The following is a 27,991-nucleotide window of genomic DNA, read 5'->3' as shown; positions in this document are numbered from 1 at the left end:
CCATCAACACCACCACCACCCACCACATTCATTGTTTTATCATGACTGTCATTGTCAATACTTGCTGGTATATTCACATGTCCTGCAGTCTTCCCAGCAGTGTCAGTTCCCACTGCTGTGCTGGTGGAATCTTCATCTGGCCTGTTCTCTTCCATCAGGACAGGACTTTCTGCAGAGGACAGTGCAGGCTGGACTGACACATCCATGGCTTCCACTGCACATGGTGCAGTATTCTGATCCCCTCCCCCACCAGCATCAATCAGCTCTGCTGGAACACAGAGAGGCTCAGGTGAGGCAATCACATTGCAGGTGTCAGACACAGTGTGTGAAACACATGCAGCAAATGTGGTAGTGGAACTACAGGTCTCAGCACATGCAGGTGCAGCAACATCCATGTTCAGGGGATTTGGTGCAGGTCCATCCCCATTCCCTGGCTGATTTTTCTGAACATCCTCCGGGACCTCTGATGGATTATCAGACATTACAAACTTGTCTCCTCTCAGGGGGGATTCCATCCTCTGGATGAAGGTCAGGGTGCCATTCTCACTCTCAACCCCCTGGCTGGTTGCCGCTGGCGACTCCAAGGCCTTACATGGGGGGAGAGGAGCAGAGGCAGATGGACCCGGGTCATCCATATGCTGAGGCTGATCCACTGAACATGCTGAGGACTGGCTGACAAACCTTCTCTCGTTTTCAAACTTTTCTTTAAATGCTCCACTTTTTTCTTTTAGTTTTCCCAACAATAAAGTTTGCTGCTTTACTTTTTCCTCTAATTCCTGTAGCTCAGGCTTCATGGCGGTGCGATTCTTACTCCAGGCCTGGAAGTATTTGGCTTTGAAGTTCTTAAGCTCCGCTCTCAAAACCTTCAGCTTCTCCTCCGCTCTCCCAATCGCCCTAAAGCGATTAACAACCTTAAGGCTGAAGACACTGGCATCCATACCAGGGCCCGGACCCACAGACAGATCCTCCACCTCCTCCTCACTGGGCCCCGTGTCATCAGGGGGATCCATCTCAGGGCCTCCCCCAGGATCAGGCATTATTCCTGGGCCAAGCTAGCAGGCAAGGCCCAGGCTTGAAAAATGGGTGGTTCTCACAGAGAGCTCTTTGGGTGTGTCCTCCTCCTCCTTCCCACTGATCACCAATGTAAGGAACATTCTTCCCACTGATCACCAATGTAAGGAACATTCTTCCCACTGATCACCAATGTAAGGAACATTCTTCTCACTGATCACCAATGTAAGGAACATTCTTCCCACTGATCACCAATGTAAAGCAGCCCAGCAGGTTCTTCTCTCTGTCTGGCTGTTTCTATGACTGCAGAGCTTGGTGAGATTCAAGTGGTGACTATCACACGGGAACCTACAGACACATTCTCAATTGTCCTACACTGTCTCTTCCTCTGTAATAACAATAGGTTATCTCTTTCTACAGAATGCAGCTTCTGCCTGGACATTGTCTTCCTCATCGATAGCTCTAGCAGTGTCGGTGAGATGAACTTCAAAAAAATGGTGGAATTTGTATCACATGTCATTTCCGGCTTCAACGAGACAGACACAGAGGTAAGAACTCGATACCTTCTGAATGCTATCCTACAGACACAGAGGTAACAACCCAACACCTCCTGGGTGCTACCCTACAGACACAGAGGTAACAACCCAACACCTCCTGGGTGCTACCCTACAGACACAGAGGTAAGAACCCAACACCTCCTGGGTGCTATCCTACAGACACAGAGGTAAGAACCCAGAACCTCCTGGGTGCTATCCTACAGACACAGAGGTAAGAACCCAGAACCTCCTGGGTGCTATCCTACAGACACAGAGGTAAGAACCCAGAACCTCCTGGGTGCTATCCTACAGACACAGAGGTAACAACCCAACACCTCCTGGGTGCTATCCTACAGACACAGAGGTAAGAACCCAACACCTCCTGGGTGCTATCCTACAGACACAGAGGTAACAACCCAACACAGCCTGTGTGTTATCCTACAGACAGAGAGGTAAGAACCCAACACCTCCTGGGTGCTATCCTACAGACACAGAGGTAAGAACCCAGAACCTCCTGGGTGCTATCCTACAGACACAGAGGTAAGAACCCAGAACCTCCTGGGTGCTATCCTACAGACACAGAGGAAAGAACCCAACACCTCCTGGGTGCTATCCTACAGACACAGAGGTAACAACCCAACACAGCCTGTGTGTTATCCTACAGACAGAGAGGTAAGAACCCAACACCTCCTGGGTGCTACCCTACAGACACAGAGGTAACAACCCAACACCTCCTGGGTGCTACCCTACAGACACAGAGGTAACAACCCAACACAGCCTGTGTGTTATCCTACAGACAGAGAGGTAAGAACCCAACACCTCCTGGGTGCTATCCTACAGACACAGAGGTAAGAACCCAGAACCTCCTGGGTGCTATCCTACAGACACAGAGGTAAGAACCCAGAACCTCCTGGGTGCTATCCTACAGACACAGAGGTAAGAACCCAACACCTCCTGGGTGCTATCCTACAGACACAGAGGTAAGAACCCAGAACCTCCTGGGTGCTATCCTACAGACACAGAGGTGAGAACCCAGAACCTCCTGGGTGCTATCCTACAGACATAGAGGTAAGAACCCAGAACCTCCTGGGTGCTATCCTACAGACACAGAGGTAAGAACCCAACACCTCCTGGGTGCTATCCTACAGACACAGAGGTAAGAACCCACAACCTCCTGGGTGCTATCCTACAGACACAGAGGTAAGAACCCAGAACCTCCTGGGTGCTATCATACAGACACAGAGGTAAGAACCCAACACAACCTGTGTGTTATCCTACAGACACAGAGGTAAGAACCCAACACAGCCTGTGTGTTATCCTACAGACAGAGAAGTAAGAACCCAACACCTCCTGGGTGCTACCCTACAGACACAGAGGTAAGAACCCAACACCACCTGGGTGCTATCCTACAGACACAGAGGTAACAACCCAATGCCTCCTGGGTGCTACCCTACAGACACAGAGGTAAGAACCCAACACCTCCTGGGTGCTACCCTACAGACACAGAGGTAAGAACCCAGAACCTCCTGGGTGCTATCCTACATACATAGAGGTAAGAACCCAACACCTCCTGGGTGCTATCCTACAGACACAGAGGTAAGAACCCAGAACCTCCTGGGTGCTATCCTACATACATAGAGGTAAGAACCCATCACCTCCTGGGTGCTATCCTACAGACACAGAGGTAAGAACCCAGAACCTCCTGGATGCTATCCTACAGACACAGAGGTAACAACCCAATGCCTCCTGGGTGCTACCCTACAGACACAGAGGTAAGAACCCAACACCTCCTGGGTGCTATCCTACAGACACAGAGGTAAGAACCCAGAACCTCCTGGGTGCTATCCTACAGACATAGAGGTAAGAACCCAGAACCTCCTGGATGCTATCTTACAGACACAGAGGTAAGAACCCAACACCCCCTGGGTGCTACCCTACAGACACAGACGTAAGAACACAACACAGTATGGGTGCTACCCTACAGACACAGAGGTAAGAACCCAACACCACCTGGGTGCTACCCTACAGACACAGACGTAAGAACCCAACACAGTATGGGTGCTACCCTACAGACACAGAGGTAAGAACCCAACACCTCCTGGGTGCTATCCTACAGACACAGAGGTAAAAACCCAGAACCTCCTGGGTGCTATCCTACAGACACAGAGGTAAGAACCCAGAACCTCCTGGGTGCTATCCTACAGACACAGAGGTAAGAACCCAGAACCTCCTGGGTGCTATCCTACAGACACAGAGGTAACAACCCAGAACCTCCTGGGTGCTATCCTACAGACACAGAGGTAAGAACCCAGAACCTCCTGGGTGCTATCCTACAGACACAGAGGTAAAAACCCAGAACCTCCTGGGTGCTATCCTACAGACACAGAGGTAAGAACCCAGAACCTCCTGGGTGCTATCCTACAGACACAGAGGTAACAACCCAGAACCTCCTGGGTGCTATCCTACAGACACAGAGGTAAGAACCCAACACCTCCTGGGTGCTATCCTACAGACACAGAGGTAAGAACCCAGAAACTCCTGGATGCTATCTTACAGACACAGAGGTAAGAACCCAACACCACCTGGGTGCTACCCTACAGACACAGACGTAAGAACCCAACACAGTATGGGTGCTACCCTACAGACACAGAGGTAAGAACCCAACACCTCCTGGGTGCTATCCTACAGACACAGAGGTAAGAACCCAACACCTCCTGGGTGCTACCCTACAGACATAGAGGTAAGAACCCAACACCACCTGGGTGCTACCCTACAGACACAGACGTAAGAACCCAACACAGTATGGGTGCTACCCTACAGACACAGAGGTAAGAACCCAACACCTCCTGGGTGCTATCCTACAGACATAGAGGTAAGAACCCAACACCTCCTGGGTGCTACCCTACAGACACAGAGGTAAGAACCCAACACCTCCTGCGTGCTATCCTACAGACACAGAGGTAAGAACCCAGAACCTCCTGGGTGCTATCCTACAGACACAGAGGTAAGAACCCAACACCACCTGGGTGCTACCCTACAGAAACACAGAGGTAAGAACCCAACACCACCTGGGTGCTACCCTACAGAAACACAGAGGTAAGAACCCAAGGAAAGAAAGAAAGGCTTCCCACCATCCAGATACTTAAAGATTCTTTGTCTGGGCCAGGCTTAGATATTTCATTTTAGGTGGATGCTCCTTTGTATGTGGTGCCCCTCAGCAGGAAAATGCCAGCCTGCCCACCAAGTTTCTGGTTGGACAATGGTGGATAGATGGGCAATTCATCCATCCATTTGTCTTTTTTTTTTCCTTCCTCTGGATCAGCTGTGGGCATGGGATTGTGTTTATGGGGCTTTTCATTTGGTTTGTTTTTCTCTGTTGGTTGAACTAGATGGACTTCTGTCTTTTATTTTCCAACCTAACCATGTCATTGTGTAACGAGCTGTCTTCTCTCTCCTGCCAGTTCGCTCTCATGCTGTACGGCATGGATATCCGAACACTTTTCAACTTCACACGATTTTCCACCGAGTTGAGCTTCAGTCTTCTCAAAAGCATTTCATATAAGGGAGAAAAAATGACCTATACCGCAAAAGGGATCCTCAAAGCTATGTGAGTACCAGAAACATTTCATTTTGAGATAGCTGAGCAATATTGAATTTTATCTTCAATCTACTGCTGGTCTCCTGCCTCCTATGTGTGCATCCGCTTCCTGGCCACATCCATCGAAGGCTGTGTGACATTTCTCAGGACGGGGTTCCTTATGGTGATATCAGTGTATAATATCTGTGTAATGTGTGATGGAACACCCACGTGTGGTCTCCATGGGAAGCCCATGTCACAGGGTGACAACACATAAGATTTGGGAGACGGAGACACATTGTTGTCTTACCAAAGCAAGAGGTACCTACACAAGGACCATGAGGGCAGGACCACCAGGGATGACTTTAATGACATCTGTAATGATTAGGCTTGTGCAATTCGTTTCGTAACGAATCGAAATTCGGCCGAATTTTGCATCTTTCGGACATTCGGATGCATCCGAATGTCCAAATAAAAAAATAACAAATTACAACGAATACGAAAGAAATATAACGAATGAATTCGACATGATTCGAAATTATTTCAACCGCATTCGAAAATATTTATAGAATAGAATATCTAAACCCAAGAATAGAAATGTAATGTCTTGTAGATTGCCCCAGTCCTTAGATAAAGGGGCTGCATTTGCTCTATTTTTTCCCCCTTTTGGAGGTCCTACCAGTAACACTCTTCCTTTCAGACATATGCAATTCGTTTCGGTTTCGAATACATATTCAAACAAAATCTGGGTTATTTGGAGATTCGGATGTATCCAAATTTGCCAAATGAAATAGTAACAAATTTTGTTGAAATTTGTTTCGAGCATGCCTCGGCCGGGGACCTCAGACGGGACGGGGTCACCCGCTGATATCAGGTGACTCTGCCCCAGAGCCTCCCCTGCCCCAAAGCACCGCCCTCCCCATGTTGAGGGTATGTGGCTTGGTATGATTCAGGAGCCTACCAGCTGCATGCTCAGATAAGGGTCTAGTATGGATTTTAGGGGAAACCCCATGGCGTTTTTTCTTTAAATTTTGGCATGGGGTTCCCCTTAGGATCCATACTAGACCTGAAGGGCCTGGTATGGATTGGGGAGAACCCTACGCCGTTTCCTTTTAAATTTTGGCATGGGGTTCCCCTTACAATCCATACTAGACCTGAAGGGCCTGGTATGGATTGGGGAGGACCCTACGCCGTTTTCTTTTAAATTTTGGTGAAGGGCCTGGTATGGATTGGGAAGGACCCTACGCCATTTTCTTTTAAATCTTGGCATGGGGTTCCCCTTAGAATCCATACTAGACCTGAAGGGCCTGGTATGGATTGGGGAGGACCCTACACTGTTTTCTTTTAAATCTTGGCATGGGGTTCCCCTTAGAATCCATACTAGACCTGAAGGGCCTGGTATGGATTGGGGAGGACCCTACGCCATTTTCTTTTAAATCTTGGCATGGGGTTCCCCTTAGAATCCATACTAGACCTGAAGGGCCTGGTATGGATTGGGGAGGACCCTACACCGTTTTCTTTTAAATCTTGGCATGGGGTTCCCCTTAGAATCCTCACTAGACCTGAAGGGCCTGGTATGGATTGGGAAGGACCCTACGCCGTTTTCTTTTAAATTCTGGTGAAGGGCCTGGTATGGATTGGGAAGGACCCTACGCCATTTTCTTTTAAATCTTGGCATGGGGTTCCCCTTAGAATCCATACTAGACCTGAAGGGCCTGGTATGGATTGGGGAGGACCCTACGCCATTTTCTTTTAAATCTTGGCATGGGGTTCCCCTTAGAATCCATACTAGACCTGAAGGGCCTGGTATGGATTGGGGAGGACCCTACACTGTTTTCTTTTAAATCTTGGCATGGGGTTCCCCTTAGAATCCTCACTAGACCTGAAGGGCCTGGTATGGATTGGGGAGGACCCTACACCGTTTTCTTTTAAATTTTGGTGAAGGGCCTGGTATGGATTGGGGAGGACCCTACACCGTTTTCTTTTAAATCTTGGCATGGGGTTCCCCTTAGAATCCATACTAGACCTGAAGGGCCTGGTATGGATTGGGGAGGACCCTACGCCATTTTCTTTTAAATCTTGGCATGGGGTTCCCCTTAGAATCCATACTAGACCTGAAGGGCCTGGTATGGATTGGGGAGGACCCTACACTGTTTTCTTTTAAATCTTGGCATGGGGTTCCCCTTAGAATCCTCACTAGACCTGAAGGGCCTGGTATGGATTGGGGAGGACCCTACACCGTTTTCTTTTAAATTTTGGTGAAGGGCCTGGTATGGATTGGGGAGGATCCTACACCGTTTTCTTTTAAATTTTGGTGAAGGGCCTGGTATGGATTGGGGAGGACCCTACGCCGTTTTCTTTTAAATTTTGGTGAAGGGCCCGGTATGGATTGGGAAGGACCCTACGCAGTTTTCTTTTAAATTTTGGCATGGGGTTCCCCTTAGAATCCATACTAGACCTGAAGGGCCTGGTATGGATTGGGGAGGACCCTACACCGTTTTCTTTAAAATTTTGGTGAAGGGCCTGGTATGGATTGGGAAGGACCCTACACCGTTTTCTTTTAAATTTTGATGAAGGGCCTGGTATGGATTGGGAAGGACCCTACACCATTTTCTTTTAAATCTTGGCATGGGGTTCCCCTTAGAATCCATACTAGACCTGAAGGGCCTGGCATGGATTGGGGAGGACCCTACACCGTTTTTTTTTTTAATTTTGGCATGGGGTTCCCCTTAGAATCCATACTAGACCTGAAGGGCCTGGCACTGATAGATTTCACTGATAGGCATCACTGGTGGCTCTGGCACTGGCAAGCATTTTACATTGGCACTGATTGGCAGCTTCCTGGGCACCGATGGGCATTTCCCTGGTGGTCTAGGGTGGCATGCCTGGGGGTCCAGTGTGGTGGCAATCCCTGGTGGTCCTAGCGGCATCCTGGTGGTCCTAGGTGGGCATCCGAGAGGGGGGCTGCACTGATCAGCACAGACCCCCCCCCATGTCTGGAGAGCAGCCGGTCGGCTCTCCTCTACGCGCGTCTGTCAGAGGCGAGTGAGGAAAAGCCGATAAACGGCTCTTCCTGTTTACATCGGGATCAGCTGTGATAGGACACGGCTGATCACGTGGTAAAGAGTCTCTGTCAGAGACTCTTTACCTAGATCGGAGTTGTGGTGTGTCAAACTAACACGCCGCAACAACGATCTCCACTATCCGCGCCCCCCGGGGTGGCGCAGTGGCTTGTTATCCTGACCACGTCATGTGACGCCCGGTCAGGATAACACAACCACTTTGCCGGCGTCATTTTGCTATATGGCGGGTGGTTAAGGACTCGGCGACCAGCTTCCCGGCCCACTCCTTACACACAGCCATTATTCACACAGAATTCTAAGTGGCCCAACATTTCTCGACGGATCCGAATTCGAATCATTGCGAAAAAAATTGGAATTTGTTGGAAAATTAATAAACAAAACTAAATTTAACGAAAACGAAACGAATTCCGAAACGAAACAAAATTGGTAGCATATGGAATCTATCCGAGACCAAACAACCTTTCCCAGGGTGACCACACCTGACAGAGTCTATAAAGGGGCAGAGTTGTCACCCTAGGCAGCTCTCTTCCTACTCTCCTCATCTCTATTACACAAGGAGAAGAAAGCTGATGACGTGTCAGTCAGAGTTGCCAACCCTCTGTAAATTTACTGACAGTCTGTAAATATTGGGCAGTTTACAAGCTGTCTGTAAATGTCTGTTATCGGATAACGGCGTCCCCTAAAAAAATAGGTAAGTGGGAACCTGTGGAGTCTGATGTAAAGGGGAACTCTGTGGAGTCTGATGTAAAGGGGAACTCCGTTGAGTCTGATGTAAGGGGGAACTCTGTGGAGTCTGATGTAAGGGGGAACTCTGTGGAGTCTGATGTAAGGGGGAACTCTGTGGAGTCTGATGTAAAGGGGAACTCTGTTGAGTCTGATGTAAGGGGAAACTCTGTGGACTCTGATGTAATGGGGAACTCTGTTGAGTTTGATGTAAGGGGGAACTCTGTGGAGTCTGATGTAAAGGGGAACTCTGTGGAGTCTGATGTAAAGGGGAACTCTGTTGAGTCTGATGTAAGGGGGAACTCTGTGGAGTCTGATGTAAAGGGGAACTCTGTGGAGTCTGATGTAAGGGATAACTCTATGGACTCTGATGTAAGGGGGAACTCTGCGGAGTCTGATGTAAGGGTGAACTCTGTGGAGTCTGATGTAAAGGGGAACTCTGTGGAGTCTGATGTAAGGGGGAACTCTGTGGAGTCTGATGTAAGGGGGAAGTCTGTGGATTCTGATGTAAGGAGGAAGTCTGTGGATTCTGATGTAAAGGGGAACTCTGTGGAGTCTGATGTAAGGGGGAACTCTGCGGAGTCTAATGTAAAGGGGAACTCTGTGGAGTCTGATGTAAGGGGGGATTCTGTGGAGTCTGATGTAAGGGGGGGATTCTGTGGAGTCTGATGTAAGGGGGAACTCTGTGGAGTCTGATGTAAGGGGGGGATTCTGTGGAGTCTGATGTAAGGGGGGATTCTGTGGAGTCTGATGTAAGGGGGGGGATTCTGTGGAGTCTGATGTAAGGGGGAACTCTGTGGAGTCTGATGTAAGGGGGGGATTCTGTGGAGTCTGATGTAAGGGGGAACTCTGTGGAGTCTGATGTAAGGGGGGGATTCTGTGGAGTCTGATGTAAGGGGGAACTCTGTGGAGTCTGATGTAAGGGGGGGATTCTGTGGAGTCTGATGTAAGGGGGAACTCTGGGGACTCTTGTGCAAGGAAGAAGGGCTGTGGAGACTTCCTTACATCATAGTTTCCCTTTACAATAGAGTCTGCAGCATTCTCCCTTACATCAGGGTCTGCAGAATTCCCTATTACATCAGAGTGCACTGTAAAGGGAAATCCTGCAGACTCTGATATAAGGGGGGACTCTGTGCTAGGTTATATTACCCTGACTGTCATGTAAATGGAGAAATATGGATTTTGCCTGAAGCACAGTGCTGATCGCACTACCTACATGTTTGTAGCCTAAATATTGATATAAATACCGTGAAAAGGGTCCTTTTGGGTATCTTGTTGGACTGTCAGTAAAAAAATTGGCCCAGCCAGGGAAGTTTTATGTGTGGTGTCAGTAAATTTCACTTACGGAGGTTGGCAACCCTGCTGCCAGTTCAGTGCCCAGGATGTTAGAAGGACACTGGATTTCTGGCAGGATTGTGAGGACTTTTTTCTGTACTTGCAAGACTTGTTGCTGGAGAACATCAATTCCTCAGGAGACCCGCGAGGGGACCTCAGGACACCCGCGAGGGGACCTCAGGAGACCGGCGAGGGGACCTCAGGAGACCCGCGAGGGGACCTCAGGACACCCGCGAGGGGAGCTCAGGAGACCCGCGATGGGACCTCAGGAGACCCGCGAGGGGACCTCAGGACACCCGCGAGGGGACCTCAGGACACCCGCGAGGGGAGCTCAGGAGACCCGCGAGGGGAGCTCAGGAGACCCGCGAGGGGACCTCAGGAGACCGGCGAGGGGACCTCAGGACACCCGCGAGGGGAGCTCAGGAGACCCGCGAGGGGACCTCAGGAGACCGGCGAGGGGACCTCAGGAGACCCGCGAGGGGACCTCAGGACACCCGCGAGGGGAGCTCAGGAGACCCGCGAGGGGACCTCAGGAGACCCGCGAGGGGACCTCAGGACACCCGCGAGGGGAGCTCAGGAGACCCGCGATGGGACCTCAGGAGACCCGCGAGGGGACCTCAGGACACCCGCGAGGGGACCTCAGGACACCCGCGAGGGGAGCTCAGGAGACCCGCGAGGGGAGCTCAGGAGACCCGCGAGGGGACCTCAGGAGACCGGCGAGGGGACCTCAGGACACCCGCGAGGGGAGCTCAGGAGACCCGCGAGGGGAGCTCAGGAGACCGGCGAGGGGACCTCAGGAGACCCGCGAGGGGACCTCAGGACACCCGCGAGGGGAGCTCAGGAGACCCGCGAGGGGACCTCAGGAGACCCGCGAGGGGACCTCAGGACACCCGCGAGGGGACCTCAGGACACCCGCGAGGGGAGCTCAGGAGACATGCGAGGGGAGCTCAGGAGACCCGCGAGGGGAGCTCAGGAGACCCGCGAGGGGACCTCAGGAGACCCGCGAGGGGAGCTCAGGAGACCCGCGAGGGGACCTCAGGACACCCGCGAGGGGAGCTCAGGACACCCGCGAGGGGAGCTCAGGAGACCCGCGAGGGGAGCTCAGGAGACCCGCGAGGGGAGCTCAGGAGACCCGCGAGGGGACCTCAGGAGACCCGCGAGGGGAGCTCAGGAGACCCACGAGGGGACCTCAGGACACCCGCGAGGGGAGCTCAGGAGACCCGCGAGGGGACCTCAGGACACCCGCGAGGGGAGCTCAGGAGACCCGCGAGGGGAGCTCAGGAGACCCGCGAGGGGACCTCAGGAGACCCGCGAGGGGACCTCAGGAGACCCGCGAGGGGACCTCAGGAGACCCACGAGGGGAGCTCAGGAGACCCACGAGGGGACCTCAGGAGACCCGCGAGGGGAGCTCAGGACACCTGCGAGGGGAGCTCAGGAGACCCGCGAGGGGACCTCAGGACACCGGCGAGGGGACCTCAGGAGACCCACGAGGGGAGCTCAGGAGACCCGCGAGGGGACCTCAGGACACCCGCGAGGGGACCTCAGGAGACCGGCGAGGGGACCTCAGGAGACCCGCGAGGGGACCTCAGGACACCCGCGAGGGGAGCTCAGGAGACCCGCGATGGGACCTCAGGAGACCCGCGAGGGGACCTCAGGACACCCGCGAGGGGACCTCAGGACACCCGCGAGGGGAGCTCAGGAGACCCGCGAGGGGAGCTCAGGAGACCCGCGAGGGGACCTCAGGAGACTGGCGAGGGGACCTCAGGACACCCGCGAGGGGAGCTCAGGAGACCCGCGAGGGGACCTCAGGACACCCGCGAGGGGAGCTCAGGAGACCCGCGAGGGGACCTCAGGAGACCCGCGAGGGGACCTCAGGACACCCGCGAGGGGAGCTCAGGAGACCCGCGAGGGGACCTCAGGAGACCCGCGAGGGGACCTCAGGACACCCGCGAGGGGACCTCAGGACACCCGCGAGGGGAGCTCAGGAGACATGCGAGGGGAGCTCAGGAGACCCGCGAGGGGAGCTCAGGAGACCCGCGAGGGGACCTCAGGAGACCCGCGAGGGGAGCTCAGGACACCCGCGAGGGGAGCTCAGGAGACCCACGAGGGGAGCTCAGGAGACCCGCGAGGGGACCTCAGGAGACCCGCGAGGGGACCTCAGGAGACCCGCGAGGGGACCTCAGGAGACCCGCGAGGGGAGCTCAGGAGACCCGCGAGGGGACCTCAGGACACCCGTGAGGGGAGCTCAGGAGACCCGCGAGGGGACCTCAGGAGACCCGCGAGGGGACCTCAGGACACCCGCGAGGGGACCTCAGGAGACCCGCGAGGGGACCTCAGGACACCCGCGAGGGGAGCTCAGGAGACCCGCGATGGGACCTCAGGAGACCCGCGAGGGGACCTCAGGACACCCGCGAGGGGACCTCAGGACACCCGCGAGGGGAGCTCAGGAGACCCGCGAGGGGAGCTCAGGAGACCCGCGAGGGGAGCTCAGGAGACCCGCGAGGGGACCTCAGGAGACCGGCGAGGGGACCTCAGGACACCCGCGAGGGGAGCTCAGGAGACCCGCGAGGGGACCTCAGGAGACCGGCGAGGGGACCTCAGGACACCCGCGAGGGGAGCTCAGGAGACCCGCGAGGGGACCTCAGGAGACCCGCGAGGGGACCTCAGGACACCCGCGAGGGGACCTCAGGACACCCGCGAGGGGAGCTCAGGAGACATGCGAGGGGAGCTCAGGAGACCCGCGAGGGGAGCTCAGGAGACCCGCGAGGGGACCTCAGGAGACCCGCGAGGGGAGCTCAGGAGACCCGCGAGGGGACCTCAGGACACCCGCGAGGGGAGCTCAGGAGACCCGCGAGGGGAGCTCAGGAGACCCGCGAGGGGACCTCAGGAGACCCGCGAGGGGACCTCAGGAGACCCGCGAGGGGAGCTCAGGAGACCCGCGAGGGGACCTCAGGACACCCGCGAGGGGAGCTCAGGAGACCCGCGATGGGACCTCAGGAGACCCGCGAGGGGACCTCAGGACACCCGCGAGGGGAGCTCAGGAGACCCGCGAGGGGAGCTCAGGAGACCCGCGAGGGGACCTCAGGAGACCGGCGAGGGGACCTCAGGACACCCGCGAGGGGAGCTCAGGAGACCCGCGAGGGGACCTCAGGAGACCGGCGAGGGGACCTCAGGAGACCCGCGAGGGGACCTCAGGACACCCGCGAGGGGACCTCAGGACACCCGCGAGGGGAGCTCAGGAGACCCGCGAGGGGACCTCAGGAGACCCGCGAGGGGACCTCAGGGACACCCGCGAGGGGACCTCAGGACACCCGCGAGGGGAGCTCAGGAGACATGCGAGGGGAGCTCAGGAGACCCGCGAGGGGAGCTCAGGAGACCCGCGAGGGGACCTCAGGAGACCCGCGAGGGGAGCTCAGGAGACCCGCGAGGGGAGCTCAGGAGACCCGCGAGGGGAGCTCAGGAGACCCGCGAGGGGAGCTCAGGAGACCCGCGAGGGGACCTCAGGAGACCCGCGAGGGGACCTCAGGAGACCCGCGAGGGGAGCTCAGGAGACCCGCGAGGGGACCTCAGGACACCCGCGAGGGGAGCTCAGGAGACCCGCGAGGGGACCTCAGGAGACCCGCGAGGGGACCTCAGGACACCCGCGAGGGGAGCTCAGGAGACCCGCGAGGGGAGCTCAGGAGACCCGCGAGGGGACCTCAGGAGACCCGCGAGGGGACCTCAGGAGACCCGCGAGGGGAGCTCAGGAGACCCGCGAGGGGACCTCAGGAGACCCGCGAGGGGAGCTCAGGACACCCGCGAGGGGAGCTCAGGAGACCCGCGAGGGGACCTCAGGACACCGGCGAGGGGACCTCAGGAGACCCACGAGGGGAGCTCAGGAGACCCGCGAGGGGACCTCAGGAGACCCGCGAGGGGATCTCAGGACACTCGCGAGGGGACCTCAGGAGACCCGCGAGGGGACCTCAGGACACCCGCGAGGGGACCTCAGGACACCCGCGAGGGGACCTCAGGACACCCGCGAGGGGACCTCAGGACACCCGCGAGGGGACCTCAGGAGACCCGCGAGGGGACCTCAGGAACGCTTGTTGGGTGTTGGCGGACAGCAAAGTTTGTCCTAATTCTCGGAATGTTGGCGCTCAGCTGCTTCTCACAATCTGTTTTTCTCTAGAGAGAATCTTTTTGTCCCTCAGCGAAGGTTCCGGAATAAGTCCCAGCAGGTTCTCATCGTCATCACAGATGGAGAGTCCTCCGACCACGGAGATTTAGACAAGTCCATTTCCAGGGCCAACGATCTCGGTATTAAACGGATTTCCATCGGGGTAACTATCCATCATGATGTTCTTGTATATAGATGTCTCTGTACAGACTAATGCCGCTTACGCACGATCGGACTATCCAGCAGACTAATGCCGCTTACGCACGATCCAGCAGACTAATGCCGCCTACGCACGATCGGACTATCCGGCAGACTAATGCCACTTACGCACGGTTGGACTATCCAGCAGACTAATGCCGCTTACGCACGATCCAGCAGACTAATGCCGCCTACGCACGATCGGACTATCCGGCGGACTAATGCCGCCTACGCACGATCCAGCAGACTAATGCCACCTACGCACGATCCAGCAGACTAATGCCGCCTACGCACGATTGGACTATCCAGCAGACTAATGCCGCTTACGCACGATCCAGCAGACTAATGCCGCCTACGCATGATCGGACTATCCGGCGGACTAATGCCGCCTACGCACGATCCAGCAGACTAATGCCACCTACGCACGATCCAGCAGACTAATGCCGCCTACGCACGATTGGACTATCCAGCAGACTAATGCCGCTTACGCACGATCGGACTATCCGGCAGACTAATGCCGCGTACGCACGATCCAGCAGACTAATGCCGCCTACGCACGATCGGACTATCCGGCAGACTAATGCCGCTTACGCACGATCGGACTATCCGGCGGACAAACCACCGGACTTTGCAGAGGAGGTCCACCTGACTTTCCGAACGAGAGGACCTGCCCACACACGACCGGACTTTTCCGGCAGACAAACCGCCGGACTATGGCGGGAGTCCGCCGGACTTTTGAAATGAATGGACTTGCCCACACACGGAGAAAAGTCTGTTCATTTTGAATGCGGCTCCTGAGCTGTACCAGGCCGCGTGCCCTCAACATGGGGGTGCCCCAAAGCACCTTGTCCCCATGTTGATGAGGACAAGGGCCTCTTCCCGACAACCCTGGCCGTTGGTTGTCAGGGTCTGCGGCCGGGGAGGGCTTATCGGAATCCGGGAGCCCCCTTTAATAAGGGGGCCCCCAAATACCGCCCCCCCACTCTATGTGAATGAGTATGGGGTACATTGTACCCCTACCCATTCACCTGGTGAAAAAAAGTGTAAAGACAAAAACATAACACAGCTCCGGTGGTCCTCCGTCTTGGGGGGGCTTCTCGCCGGACTCCTCCGCGATCTTCTGCTAGCTCTTTTACTAGCGGAGGAGCCCGGCTTTCTTCTTCGTCACTGCTGCCGTCCAGGGGTCTTCTTCCGACTTCGGGGGTCTTGTCCCCCTCTTCGGGGGTCTTGTCCCCCTCTTCGGGTCTTCTTGTCCCCCTCTTCGGGGGTCTTGCCCCCCTCTTCGGGTCTTCTTGTCCCCCTTTTCGGTGGTCTTGCCCCCCTCTTCGGGTCTTCTTGTCCCCCTCTTCGGGGGTCTTGCCCCCCTCTTCGGGTCTTCTTATCCCCCTTTTCGGTGGTCTTGCCCCCCTCTTCGGGTCTTCTTGCCGGGGCCTCCGTTTTCTTCTTCCAGCTCTTTTACTAGCGGTGGGCCGGTCTTCTATCGCCGCTGCCGCCTTCTCTTCTTCCTTGAGATGTTGACTCAACGCTCTCTCTGGCCTCAATGACAGGGACGCGTTGTGCGGAGACTTATATAGGGACAGTGGGCGGGGTCACCGGGTGATGTCACATGGTGACCCCCCACCCCCTTATGATGTCACAGTCACGGAGGATACTGGGACTATGACATGATAAGGGGGCGGGTTCACCATGTGACATCACCCGGTGAGCCCGCCCATTGCCCTTATATAAGTCGCCGCACAACGCGTCCCTGTCATTGCGACCAGAGAGAGCGTCAAGTCAACATCTCAAGGAAGAAGAGAAGGCGGCGACAGAAGACCGGGCCACCGCTAGTAAAAGAGTTGGAAGAAGAAAGCGGAGGCCCGGTAAGAAGACCTGAAGAAGGGGACAAGACCCCCAAAGAGGGGGACAAGACCCCCGAAGTCGGAAGAAGACCCCCGGACGGCAGCGGCGACGAAGAAGAAAGCCGGGCTCCTCCACTAGTAAAAGAGCTAGCAGAAGATCACGGAGGAGTCCGGCGAGAAGACCCCCCCAAGACGGAAGACCACCGGAGATGTGCAATAAATTATTTTAAAAACATGTGTTGTGATTTTTCCTTTACACTTTTTTTCACCAGGTGAATGGGTAGGGGTACATTGTACCCCAATACTCATTCACATAGGGTGGGGGGCCGGTATCTGGGGGCCCCTTATTAAAGGGGGCTCCCGGATTCCGATAAGCCCCCCGCTCGCAGACCCCAACAACCAATGGCCAGGGTTGTTGGGAAGAGGCCCTTGTCCTCATCAACATGGGGACAAGGTGCTTTGGGGTGGGGGGGCCGCATGACCCCCCTTCCCCAAAGCACTCCCCATGTTGAGGGCATGTGGCCTGGTATGGCTCAGGAGGGGGGGGGGGGCGCTCGGCCATCCCCACCCCCTTTCCTGACCGGCCGGGCTGCGTGCTCAGATAAGAGTCTGATATGGACTTTGGGGGGACCCCCACGCCGTTTTTTCGGTGTAGGGCTTCCCCTTTAAGTCCATACCAGGTGACGGGGCCAGAGAGGTGTCAATCTGGCCGATGGAGGCCGCGACATTGACCTCCTTCACTAGTCCCAGCTACCTGGAGCCACGTTCAAAATGAACGGACTTTCCTCCATGTGCGGACTCCCGCCATAGTCCGGCGGACAATTTTGAGTGAAAACTTCTTTCTAAGTCCACTGGACTTTTGGAAAGAAAAAGTCTGCCGGAGCCCACACACGGGCAGATTGTCCGACGGACTCTCCGCTGGATAGTCTGATGGTGTGTACGCGGCATTAGACATTCCACTCACTCCCAATCATCACCGATCCCACCAATATTTATGGTGATGGATGGAGTGACCCCCGCATGATGGAGGGGTGGCCACTCACTGCTGATGGTCTTCATTAAAGTGTAGATGTTGGGTAATGCCTTCATCTATGTGCCCATGGAAGTGAGCGCCCGCGAGTCGGCTCTGGAGTCACCCAACCTCTTCCATGTACATTCTCTTCTGGACATACTTCCTAATAGTCTTCTGTGGATTCCTCTGCAGGTGGGCGAAAACTTCCGTACCGGCAAACCATACACCGAGCTGAAGATGATTTCTTCATCACCGGATTACATCTTTCCCGTCTCCAACTTTTCAACTCTGAGTCACATCCAATCATCTCTGCAGGACACCATCTTCTCCATCGAAGGTGCCGAGTCCTACCAGCCGCCATTCCCCCGTGTCTCCGCCTATCTCCACTATAACTTCCTCCTCACCTGTGTCTCACCTCACCTCCTCCTCACCTCACCTCCTCCTCACCTGTGTCTCACCTCACCTCCTCCTCACCTCACCTCCTCCTCACCTGTGTCTCACCTCACCTCCTCCTCATCTCACCTCCTCCTCACCTGTGTCTCACCTCACCCCCTCCTCACCTGTGTCTCACCTCACCCCCTCCTCACCTGTGTCTCACCTCCTCCTCACCTCCTCCTCACCTCCTCCTCACCTGTGTCTGACCTCACCCCCTCCTCACCTGTGTCTCACCTCACCTCCTCCTCACCTCACCTCCTCCTCACCTGTGTCTCACCTCACCTCCTCCTCACCTGTGTCTCACCTCACCTCCTCCTCACCTCACCTCCTCCTCACCTGTGTCTCACCTCACCTCCTCCTCACCTGTGTCTCATCTCACCCCTCCTCACCTGTGTCTCACCTCACCTCCTCCTCACCTCCCCTCCTCCTCACCTGTGTCTCACCTCACCTCCTCCTCACCTCACCTCCTCCTCACCTCCCCTCCTCCTCACCTGTGTCTCACCTCACCTCCTCCTCACCTCACCTCCTCCTCACCTGTGTCTCACCTCACCTCCTCACCTCACCTCCTCCTCACCTCACCTCCTCCTCACCTCACCTCCTCCTCACCTCCCCTCCTCCTCACCTGTGTCTCACCTCACCTCCTCCTCACCTGTGTCTCACCTCACCTCCTCCTCACCTCACCTCCTCCTCACCTGTGTCTACGCCTATCTCCACTATAACGTCCTCCTCATCCTACTATCGCACCATCAGTTCCAACCAGAAATGTGTCTCACCTCACCCCCTCCTCACCTCACCTCCTCCTCACCTCACCTCCTCCTCACCCCCTCCTCACCTCACCTCCTCCTCACCGCACCCACTCCTCACCTCACCCCCTCCTCACCTTACCCACTCCTCCCCTCACCCACTCCTCACCTCACCCCCTCCTTTCCTCACCCACTCCTCACCTCACCCCCTCCTCACCTTACCCACTCCTCACCTCACCCACTCCTCACCTCACCCCCTCCTCACCTTACCCACTCCTCACCTCACCCACTCCTCACCTCACCCCCTCCTCACCTTACCCACTCCTCACCTCACCCACTCCTCACCTCACCCCCTCCTCACCTGTGTCTCACCTCACCCCCTCCTCACCTGTGTCTCACCTCACTTCCTTCTCACCTGTGTCTCCCCTCACCTCCTCCTCACCTGTGTCTCACCTCACCTGTGCTTCACCTCACTCCCTCCTCGCCTGTGTCTCACCTCACCTCCTCCTCACCTGTGTCTCACCTCACCTGTGCTTCACCTCACTCCCTCCTCGCCTGTGTCTCACCTCAACTCCTCCTCACCTGTGCTTCACCTCACCCCCTCCTCACCTGTGTCTCACCTCACCCCCTCCTCACCTGTGCTTCACCTCACCCCCTCCTCACCTGTGTCTCACCTCACCTGTGCTTCACCTCACTCCCTCCTCGCCTGTGTCTCACCTCACCTCCTCCTCACCTGTGTCTCACCTCACCTGTGCTTCACCTCACTCCCTCCTCGCCTGTGTCTCACCTCAACTCCTCCTCACCTGTGCTTCACCTCACCCCCTCCTCACCTGTGTCTCACCTCACCCCCTCCTCACCTGTGCTTCACCTCACCCCCTCCTCACCTGTGTCTCACCTCACCTGTGCTTCACCTCACTCCCTCCTCACCTGTGTCTCACCTCAACTCCTCCTCACCTGTGCTTCACCTCACCCCCTCCTCACCTGTGTCTCACCTCACCCCCTCCTCACCTGTGCTTCACCTCACCTCCTCCTCACCTCACCCCCTCCTCACCCGTGCTTCACCTCACCCCCTCCTTGCCTGTGTATCACCTCACCTGTGCTTCACCTCAACTCCTCCTCACCTGTGCTTCACCTCACCCCCTCCTCACCTGTGTCTCACCTCACCCCCTCCTCACCTGTGTCTCACCTCACCTCCTCCTCACCTCACCCCCTCCACACCCGTGCTTCACCTCACCCCCTCCTTGCCTGTGTATCACCTCACCTGTGCTTCACCTCACCTGTTCCTCACCTGTGCTTCACCTCACCCCCTCCTCGCCTGTGTCTCACCTCACCTGTTCCTCACCTGTGCTTCACCTCATCTGTTCTTCACCTGTGCTTCACCTCACCCCCTCCTCGCCTGTGCTTCACCTCACCTCCTCCTCGCCTGTGCTTCACCTCACCTCCTCCTCACCTGTGCTTCACCTCACCTGTTCCTTACCTGTGCTTCACCTCACCTGTGCTTCACCTCACCTGTTCCTCACCTGTGCTTCACCTCAACTTCTCCTCACCTGACTCCCCTTTTTCTCACCTCACCTGTGTCTCTGACAACCTCTCAGCTCCCCTGTACCTCATCTTTAACCTTCCCTGTGCCTCTCACAGAAGATGAGACACGACTGCTCCTGACTACAAGCGGAAGTGACAACATTTCTTCTTCTCTCCTCCGCAGGCACACAGTCCAAGAATGCAACTTCTATCCAGAGGGAATTTTCTCAGGAAGGATTCAGTGTAGATCTAACTCCGGTAAACCCTGAACAAGGAGGATGATACAAGGGATTACTAGACATACTCATTAGTTACATATTTTACCAGCCAGGGTTTTAGTAAGCCCCATTGCAGCCATCCTGCTGCTCTTTGTGTAGAGGCTCAGACATGGGTTCCTGTATAGGGGAATCTTCCTTCTCTACTAGAGGTAGATACGATGTGTGACCCTTTCACAAACATTTCCCGGTGAACCCAGCTACCAAATTCATATTTTTCTCAGTCCCTCTTCCTCAGCAGAGTATCTCACATGTTCCATCATCTGCAGACTAGGGCTAGAGACCAACTCTAGGGTTTCTCTGTATTGATTATTTTGTCTATCCTTAGGATGGAGTAATACTTGGGGCAGTTGGAGCATACGGCTGGTCTGGTGGGGTATACATCTTTAAAGATGGTCATCAAAATGGCACCTGGATAAATGCCACAAAGGACCAGACAGACATGGTGGACTCCTACCTAGGTGAGTTTTTATCTTTCTTTCTATTGATCGAAGGGCATATGTTCCTGTAATGCTCTGGTCATGTACCATGTTGATATGGTAGTAAAGAAACTTAGGAGACCATCAAGATATAAAAGATTTCTGGAAGAGAATGTTACAGTGCTATGGGCTGAACCATAAGGGAAATTACTCTTGTGACAGACCCAGCCAGGGCAGGGGGTTTTGGAGGATAACTGTAGGGTAGCCTGTTGTTTACTAACTATGGACCCTGGCTTCTGAGGGGGCTCTATTCTTGGGGGGGGTGTATGACTGGGGGACCCTTGGAGTGGTATTGCTGTGGATTCGGGTCCATGTCTCCACCGAAACACACAGATTTAGGGCCCTTGTGCCCAAACCAGCAATGACTGCTTTAGACTATGAGACTCAGAGTAGGTGGTAATATGATCAGCTCAAATAAACCTGATACTGGGGTCTCCTGATATCATTTGTTTATTAAGTTTTGATGTGCTTATTGTTAAGTATGTGCCTCCTAAGTGTGCATTCCCATAGTTAATTGAGTCACCTATTGTTTCTGTTTGTCTGCTTATCTCTTGGAGATGTGATAAATATTGTGAGCACTTTACCTTGTAATCGAACCATTGTGGGATGTTATATGTTTATGTTGATTAGCTTACTATTTAATTAGATTGACCTTTATGTTGGGTTTTTCTTATATATATATATATATATATATATATATATATATATATATATATATTACTGTTTACAGTTTGTATTGTTGGGGAAATGTGATTAGGCTCTACCTGATCCTGCATGGTATATATTCTGTGTGAATTTACAATAAAGAGCCAGTTCCAGTTTGCAACTAAGCTAGCATCGCCTAGTATCTTGGGTGCAATATTCAGCTTTAATACCTGGTTCCTGGTTCCAGACTGGCAGAAGCTGTATACTGACGGAGGTACCCAGGCTGGGTGCTGGACGCTTCCGTCACAACTCTGTTTTTAGTAAAGACATATTTTTATTTATATGATCGGGCTCAATAAGACCCATGTCCATCCAGAACATACCATGAGAAAAACCAGCCACTGTCCACCCATGGTCCATGATGCTGTTTCCAGTGATTGGAGGATTTAGTAAAATTAATAGCACTACAAAAGGTCTTAGGATGCTGTATCTGTGCTCTCAATTTCAATAAATTCTCCAGTCAAGGCAAATGGCTCCATTAGCCATCTTCTTATCCCATGTCTTTCAACTTCAGGAGATCCAAGCTCCAGCATTTGCCCCAGAAGTAGTAAAACCCATTATCCCGAGCAGCTGTGGACAAAAATCCTCCTTGACCCCTCAGATGTAATTTTGGACAGGTATAGGTGGCCATTCTGCTCTTGGCAAAAGAAATCAACACACATGCATGCAGTGAGAAGATGATGATGGAGTCACTATAGGTGGGGAGTAGGGTGGGAGGGTGTTCCTGTGGCTACAATAATATAAGCTGATATAGGCAGTGCTTGTAGCCAATCTACACCTGCCTTAAGGACAAATCCCTGGACAAAAACATGGCAGACCTACACAAACTCTGGTAAGGCCATTTTGGGCTGTGAGGACCCCTAGTTTTTCTGGGTGAGGGTTACAAGTTATTGTAGTTGTTTCACTGGATTCATCATAGCTCATCATAGTTGCAACATCTGGTAGGGCATACCGTATGCTTGAGGGTGGGTGCAGCATGGGGCGGCAGCAGAAAAACACTTTGAATCCAAGTGCGCAGAAACAGAAATATATTGTAGCCTAATACAGAACAGGCCTGGGGGGAAGGCAACCCAATCAGGAGCACTCGCAGCATGAAACAGCGATGTGTCAGTAGAAGTAGGCCTCAGGTGCGCCGACAGCTTCTGTCTCAAGGGGTGAAATGTGGCCTGGGCGGTCAGTATCCAAGTGGGGAGGCCAGGGCCGCTGATAGAAATCATGGGGCCCCGTACAGCCTACCTGACGGGGCCCCCTTCAGCTCCACCCTGGCCCCGCCCCTGGTCCCTCCTTCAGCCCCACCCCTGGCTCCACCCATTGCCCCTCCCCAGACCCCGCCTTGAAACAAAGTGTAGGTTTGTCTACAAGTGATATTTGTTTTTCTCCAGCCAGTTATAGGTTTGATTATCCAAAAGAAATATTCAGATGAGAACAGACCTCTTTAATATCTATATGTAATACATAATAAGTATTGGCAGGGTATTGCAGAGTATTGGCAGGGTATGTATTGCAGAGTATTGGCGGGGTATGTATTGCATATTATTGGCAGGGTATGTATTGCAGAGTATTGGCGGGGTATGTATTGCATATTATTGGCAGGGTATGTATTGCAGATTATTGGCGGGGTATGTATTGCAGAGTATTGGCAGGGTATTGGCAGGGTATGTATTGCAGAGTATTGGCGGGGTATTTATTGCATATTATTGGCAGGGTATGTATTGCAGATTATTGGCGGGGTATGTATTGCAGAGTATTGGCGGGGTAAGTATTGCAGAGTATTGGCAGGGTATTGGCAGGATAAGTATTGCAGAGTATTGGCGGGGTATGTATTGCAGAGTATTGGCAGGGTACGTATTGCAGAGTATTGGCAGGGTATTTATTGCAGAGTATTGGCAGGGTATTGGCAGGGTAAGTATTGCAGTTCGCTGATGGCATACGATGATCTGTGGAGGAGAATCTTTTTTTTTTATATACATAAAAATTAACTTTGCAGTTCAGGTTGCCCGGGCCCCCCTGCTGGTCAGGCCCGGTACAGCAGGGCCAGTTGTACTGGCCTATCAGCGGCCCTGGGGGAGGCTTCCAGAAAGGATGGTGTGCCCCTGCACTGCCCCATCTCATCTGGAACCTCTCTCTGAGGCTAAGCACTTTCCCTGCCAGAAGGGTGAGCTTTTCCTGCTCTGGCCACTTGCAAAATGCGTGCCAAACCCAGGAGCAAGGTTCTTAAAGTGATTGTAAACCCTTACAAACCACTTTGACCTACAGGTAAGCCTAGATTAAAGCTTACCTGTAGGTCCAAGCAATATCTCCTAAACCTATATGGTTTAGGAGATATTTGCCCGAAAACGGGCACCGCTGTCTACGGCGCATGCGCCGTAGACAGCGGCGCGCAGGCGCACTGAGCGCGGCATTTCCAAGAATGGAGCTGCCGCATTTGTCGACTCCCGTGCGCATGCGCGGGAGTGACGTCATCGCGGCTTCGCTGAATGACAGCGGCGGAGCTGTGCGACCCCACCCACAAGATGGATGCGGCGGACTACAGGGGACAGCGGTGACTTCGCTGGCTCCTGTGTCAGGTAAGTGACACATAATGGGCTACTATGCGATGCGATGCGATGCGATGCATAGTAGTCCATTATGCTTTGCCTTTGCAGGGAATGAAAGAGGAAGTAAACTCATCAGGGTTTACTTCCTCTTTAAATAAGAAAGATGGCCAAGATGGCCACCAAGAGTCACATAGGGTGCCAGCATCCAATCAGCTGCCCCCTGTGACCCGGAAAACCATAGAGGAAATAATTTCCCCTCCCCCTGCAATGATGCTTCAGTTGAGCCCCACCTGCAGTGGAGAAAGTAGACCACCTACATAATCTACCCTAGCTTTTTTTGGATGAAGGTTACAAGTTATTGTAGTTGTGTCACTGGATTTTTCATAGCTACAACATCTAGTAGGGTATCCCTTATGCTCTTATGGTAAAGAAACCATCTACTGATGGTAAAACAGTCTGTCCTCCAGACAGAAGGATAATGTCCTTCACCATAGAGCTTTTCACGACTCCAAATAATGTAAACCAATATTTGTCTAAGATGTTTTGGACTGATTCTTTCCAGGTTACTCTGTGCTACATCTGGAAAAGGACCTGATTGCCACCGGAGCCCCAAGATACAAATATACCGGCAAAGTCCTAATCTACAAACGCGACCCAAAAACCTCTGAGTGGAAGCAGAAGGCTGCGATCTACGGGGAAATGGTAAATAGTACGGGGAGGCAAGGCGTGGGGACAGAACTAGGGGTAAGGTCACATATTTCATCACCTTGAAACCTCCAGTGTAGAGGAAATCATTTAACAGCAGTTGTGGTGACACCTCAAGAGATCAGAAGCTTCCTTCTAGGCATTGCGACACCCAAGTCATAGTCTGATAAGAGAATTGTGAAGAAACTTCATTCTGACGCTTAACTGTCTTCTGGTGCCTCTCTGCAGGGTGGGAATACAGAATGTGTGGTCCATGAATGGATGGATTGATGGGTGGATGAACGGATGTGACCAAGTAAATGCCTCTGTGGCTCACAAGGGGGGGTTAGGTGAAGCCCCGGGGGGAAGCTCTGTGATATAGCTTAGTGCTGAGAGATTTATGGACAAGAAAAAGTGCTGAACCTCATTGTTAATGCAAAAGCTCACCAAAAAAGTTACAGGAGGTTCCAGTAGTAAACAATAAAGCGGAGGAGCTTGTGAAGGAGGCGGCCTTGCTAGGAGTCAAGTGGACCTCCTATGATGCTGAGGGAAGGCCTCAGGCCTGGTGAGAACATCATTTGAGGTGCAGGAGGAGGAAGTAGTATCACCCAAGCTCTTGTCTATGCTCAGGACACCTACCTCCTATGATGCTGAGGGAAGGCCTCAGGCCTGGTGAGAACCTCATTGGAGGTGCAGGAGGAGGAAGTAGTATCACCCGAGCCCTTGTCTATGCTCAGGACACCTACCTCCTATGATGCTGAGGGAAGGCCTCAGGCCTGGTGAGAACATCATTTGAGGTGCAGGAGGAGGAAGTAGTATCACCCGAGCTCTTGTCTATGCTCAGGACACCTACCTCCTATGATGCTGAGGGAAGGCCTCAGGCCTGGTGAGAACATCATTTGAGGTGCAGGAGGAGGAAGTAGTATCACCAGAGCCCTTGTCTATGCTCGGGGCACCTACCTCCTATGATGCTGAGGGAAGGCCTCAGGCCTGGTGAGAACATCATTTGAGGTGCAGGAGGAGGAAGTAGTATCACCAGAGCCCTTGTCTATGCTCAGGGCACCTACCTCCTATGATGCTGAGGGAAGGCCTCAGGCCTGGTGAGAAGATCATTTGAGGTGCAGGAGGAGGAAGTAGTATCACCCGAGCTCTTGTCTATGCTCAGGACACCTACCTCCTATGATGCTGAGGGAAGGCCTCAGGCCTGGTGAGAACATCATTTGAGGTGCAGGAGGAGGAAGTAGTATCACCCGAGCTCTTGTCTATGCTCAGGACACCTACCTCCTATGATGCTGAGGGAAGGCCTCAGGCCTGGTGAGAACATCACTTGAGGTGCAGGAGGAGGAAGTAGTATCACCCGAGCTCTTGTCTATGCTCAGGACACCTACCTCCTATGATGCTGAGGGAAGGCCTCAGGCCTGGTGAGAACATCATTGGAGGTGCAGGAGGAGGAAGTAGTATCACCCGAGCTCTTGTCTATGCTCAGGACACCTACCTCCTATGATGCTGAGGGAAGGCCTCAGGCCTGGTGAGAACATCATTGGAGGTGCAGGAGGAGGAAGTAGTATCACCTGAGCTCTTATCTATGCTCAGGGCACCTACCTCCTATGATGCTGAGGGAAGGCCTCAGGCCTGGTGAGAAGATCATTTGAGGTGCAGGAGGAGGAAGTAGTATCACCCGAGCTCTTGTCTATGCTCAGGACACCTACCTCCTATGATGCTGAGGGAAGGCCTCAGGCCTGGTGAGAAGATCATTGGAGGTGCAGGAGGAGGAAGTAGTATCACCCGAGCTCTTGTCTATGCTCAGGACACCTACCTCCTATGATGCTGAGGGAAGGCCTCAGGCCTGGTGAGAACATCATTGGAGGTGCAGGAGGAGGAAGTAGTATCCCCCGAGCTCTTGTCTATGCTCAGGACACCTACCTCCTATGATGCTGAGGGAAGGCCTCAGGCCTGGTGAGAACATCATTGGAGGTGCAGGAGGAGGAAGTAGTATCACCCGAGCTCTTGTCTATGCTCAGGACACCTACCTCCTATGATGCTGAGGGAAGGCCTCAGGCCTGGTGAGAACATCATTGGAGGTGCAGGAGGAGGAAGTAGTATCACCCGAGCTCTTGTCTATGCTCAGGACACCTACCTCCTATGATGCTGAGGGAAGGCCTCAGGCCTGGTGAGAACATCATTGGAGGTGCAGGAGGAGGAAGTAGTATCACCCGAGCCCTTGTCTATGCTCAGGACACCTACCTCCTATGATGCTGAGGGAAGGCCTCAGGCCTGGTGAGAACATCATTGGAGGTGCAGGAGGAGGAAGTAGTATCCCCCGAGCTCTTGTCTATGCTCAGGACACCTACCTCCTATGATGCTGAGGGAAGGCCTCAGGCCTGGTGAGAACATCATTGGAGGTGCAGGAGGAGGAAGTAGTATCACCCGAGCTCTTGTCTATGCTCAGGACACCTACCTCCTATGATGCTGAGGGAAGGCCTCAGGCCTGGTGAGAACATCATTGGAGGTGCAGGAGGAGGAAGTAGTATCACCCGAGCTCTTGTCTATGCTCAGGACACCTACCTCCTATGATGCTGAGGGAAGGCCTCAGGCCTGGTGAGAACATCATTGGAGGTGCAGGAGGAGGAAGTAGTATCACCCGAGCTCTTGTCTATGCTCAGGACACCTACCTCCTATGATGCTGAGGGAAGGCCTCAGGCCTGGTGAGAACATCATTGGAGGTGCAGGAGGAGGAAGTAGTATCCCCCGAGCTCTTGTCTATGCTCAGGACACCTACCTCATACTTAGCAGAGGAACAAAGTAAAGAGGATGCCTTGACTAGACATGTGCGATTCATTTTATTACAAATTCGAAATTCAGTCTAAATTTTCATTATTCGGAGATTGGGATGTATCTTTCCAAATCACAACGGATTTCAATGAATCCGAAATAAATTATAACTAAATTAATTATCAGAATTCAAAAATGAATTTGAATTTGAAATGGAAACATATAAAATATAAATATATGGAAGTAATAAATACAGTAAGGTATAAAAGTGAAATAAGATGATGATTCCCACTTAGGTTGTTTTATAGAAAAGAATAAAAAAGAATAGAATAGAAAAAAAATAATTAAATAGAAAATAAAATATTAGA

At 53.5% G+C, this 27,991-nt stretch overlaps 1 protein-coding gene across 1 annotated transcript in view; it reads left to right on the top strand.

The window, feature by feature from the left end:
* Positions 1–27,991, top strand: part of LOC144000322 (integrin alpha-D-like) — a 123,399-nt gene that overhangs the window by 34,249 nt on the left and 61,159 nt on the right. Inside the window, exons 6-12 of the mRNA XM_077494060.1 lie at positions 1,432–1,559; positions 5,009–5,154; positions 14,434–14,584; positions 17,665–17,809; positions 20,356–20,429; positions 20,775–20,907; positions 24,730–24,869. Of these exons, the coding sequence (XP_077350186.1) occupies positions 1,432–1,559; positions 5,009–5,154; positions 14,434–14,584; positions 17,665–17,809; positions 20,356–20,429; positions 20,775–20,907; positions 24,730–24,869 (917 nt within the window). The remainder of the gene's footprint in view (positions 1–1,431; positions 1,560–5,008; positions 5,155–14,433; positions 14,585–17,664; positions 17,810–20,355; positions 20,430–20,774; positions 20,908–24,729; positions 24,870–27,991) is intronic.

This window comes from Lithobates pipiens, unplaced genomic scaffold, assembly GCF_037356315.1.
Source record: "Lithobates pipiens isolate NorthernLeopardFrog02 unplaced genomic scaffold, aLitPip1_a1.2 Scaffold_22, whole genome shotgun sequence".
Taxonomy (NCBI): Eukaryota; Metazoa; Chordata; class Amphibia; order Anura; family Ranidae; genus Lithobates; species Lithobates pipiens.
This window is presented reverse-complemented; position numbering and strand designations above follow the sequence as displayed.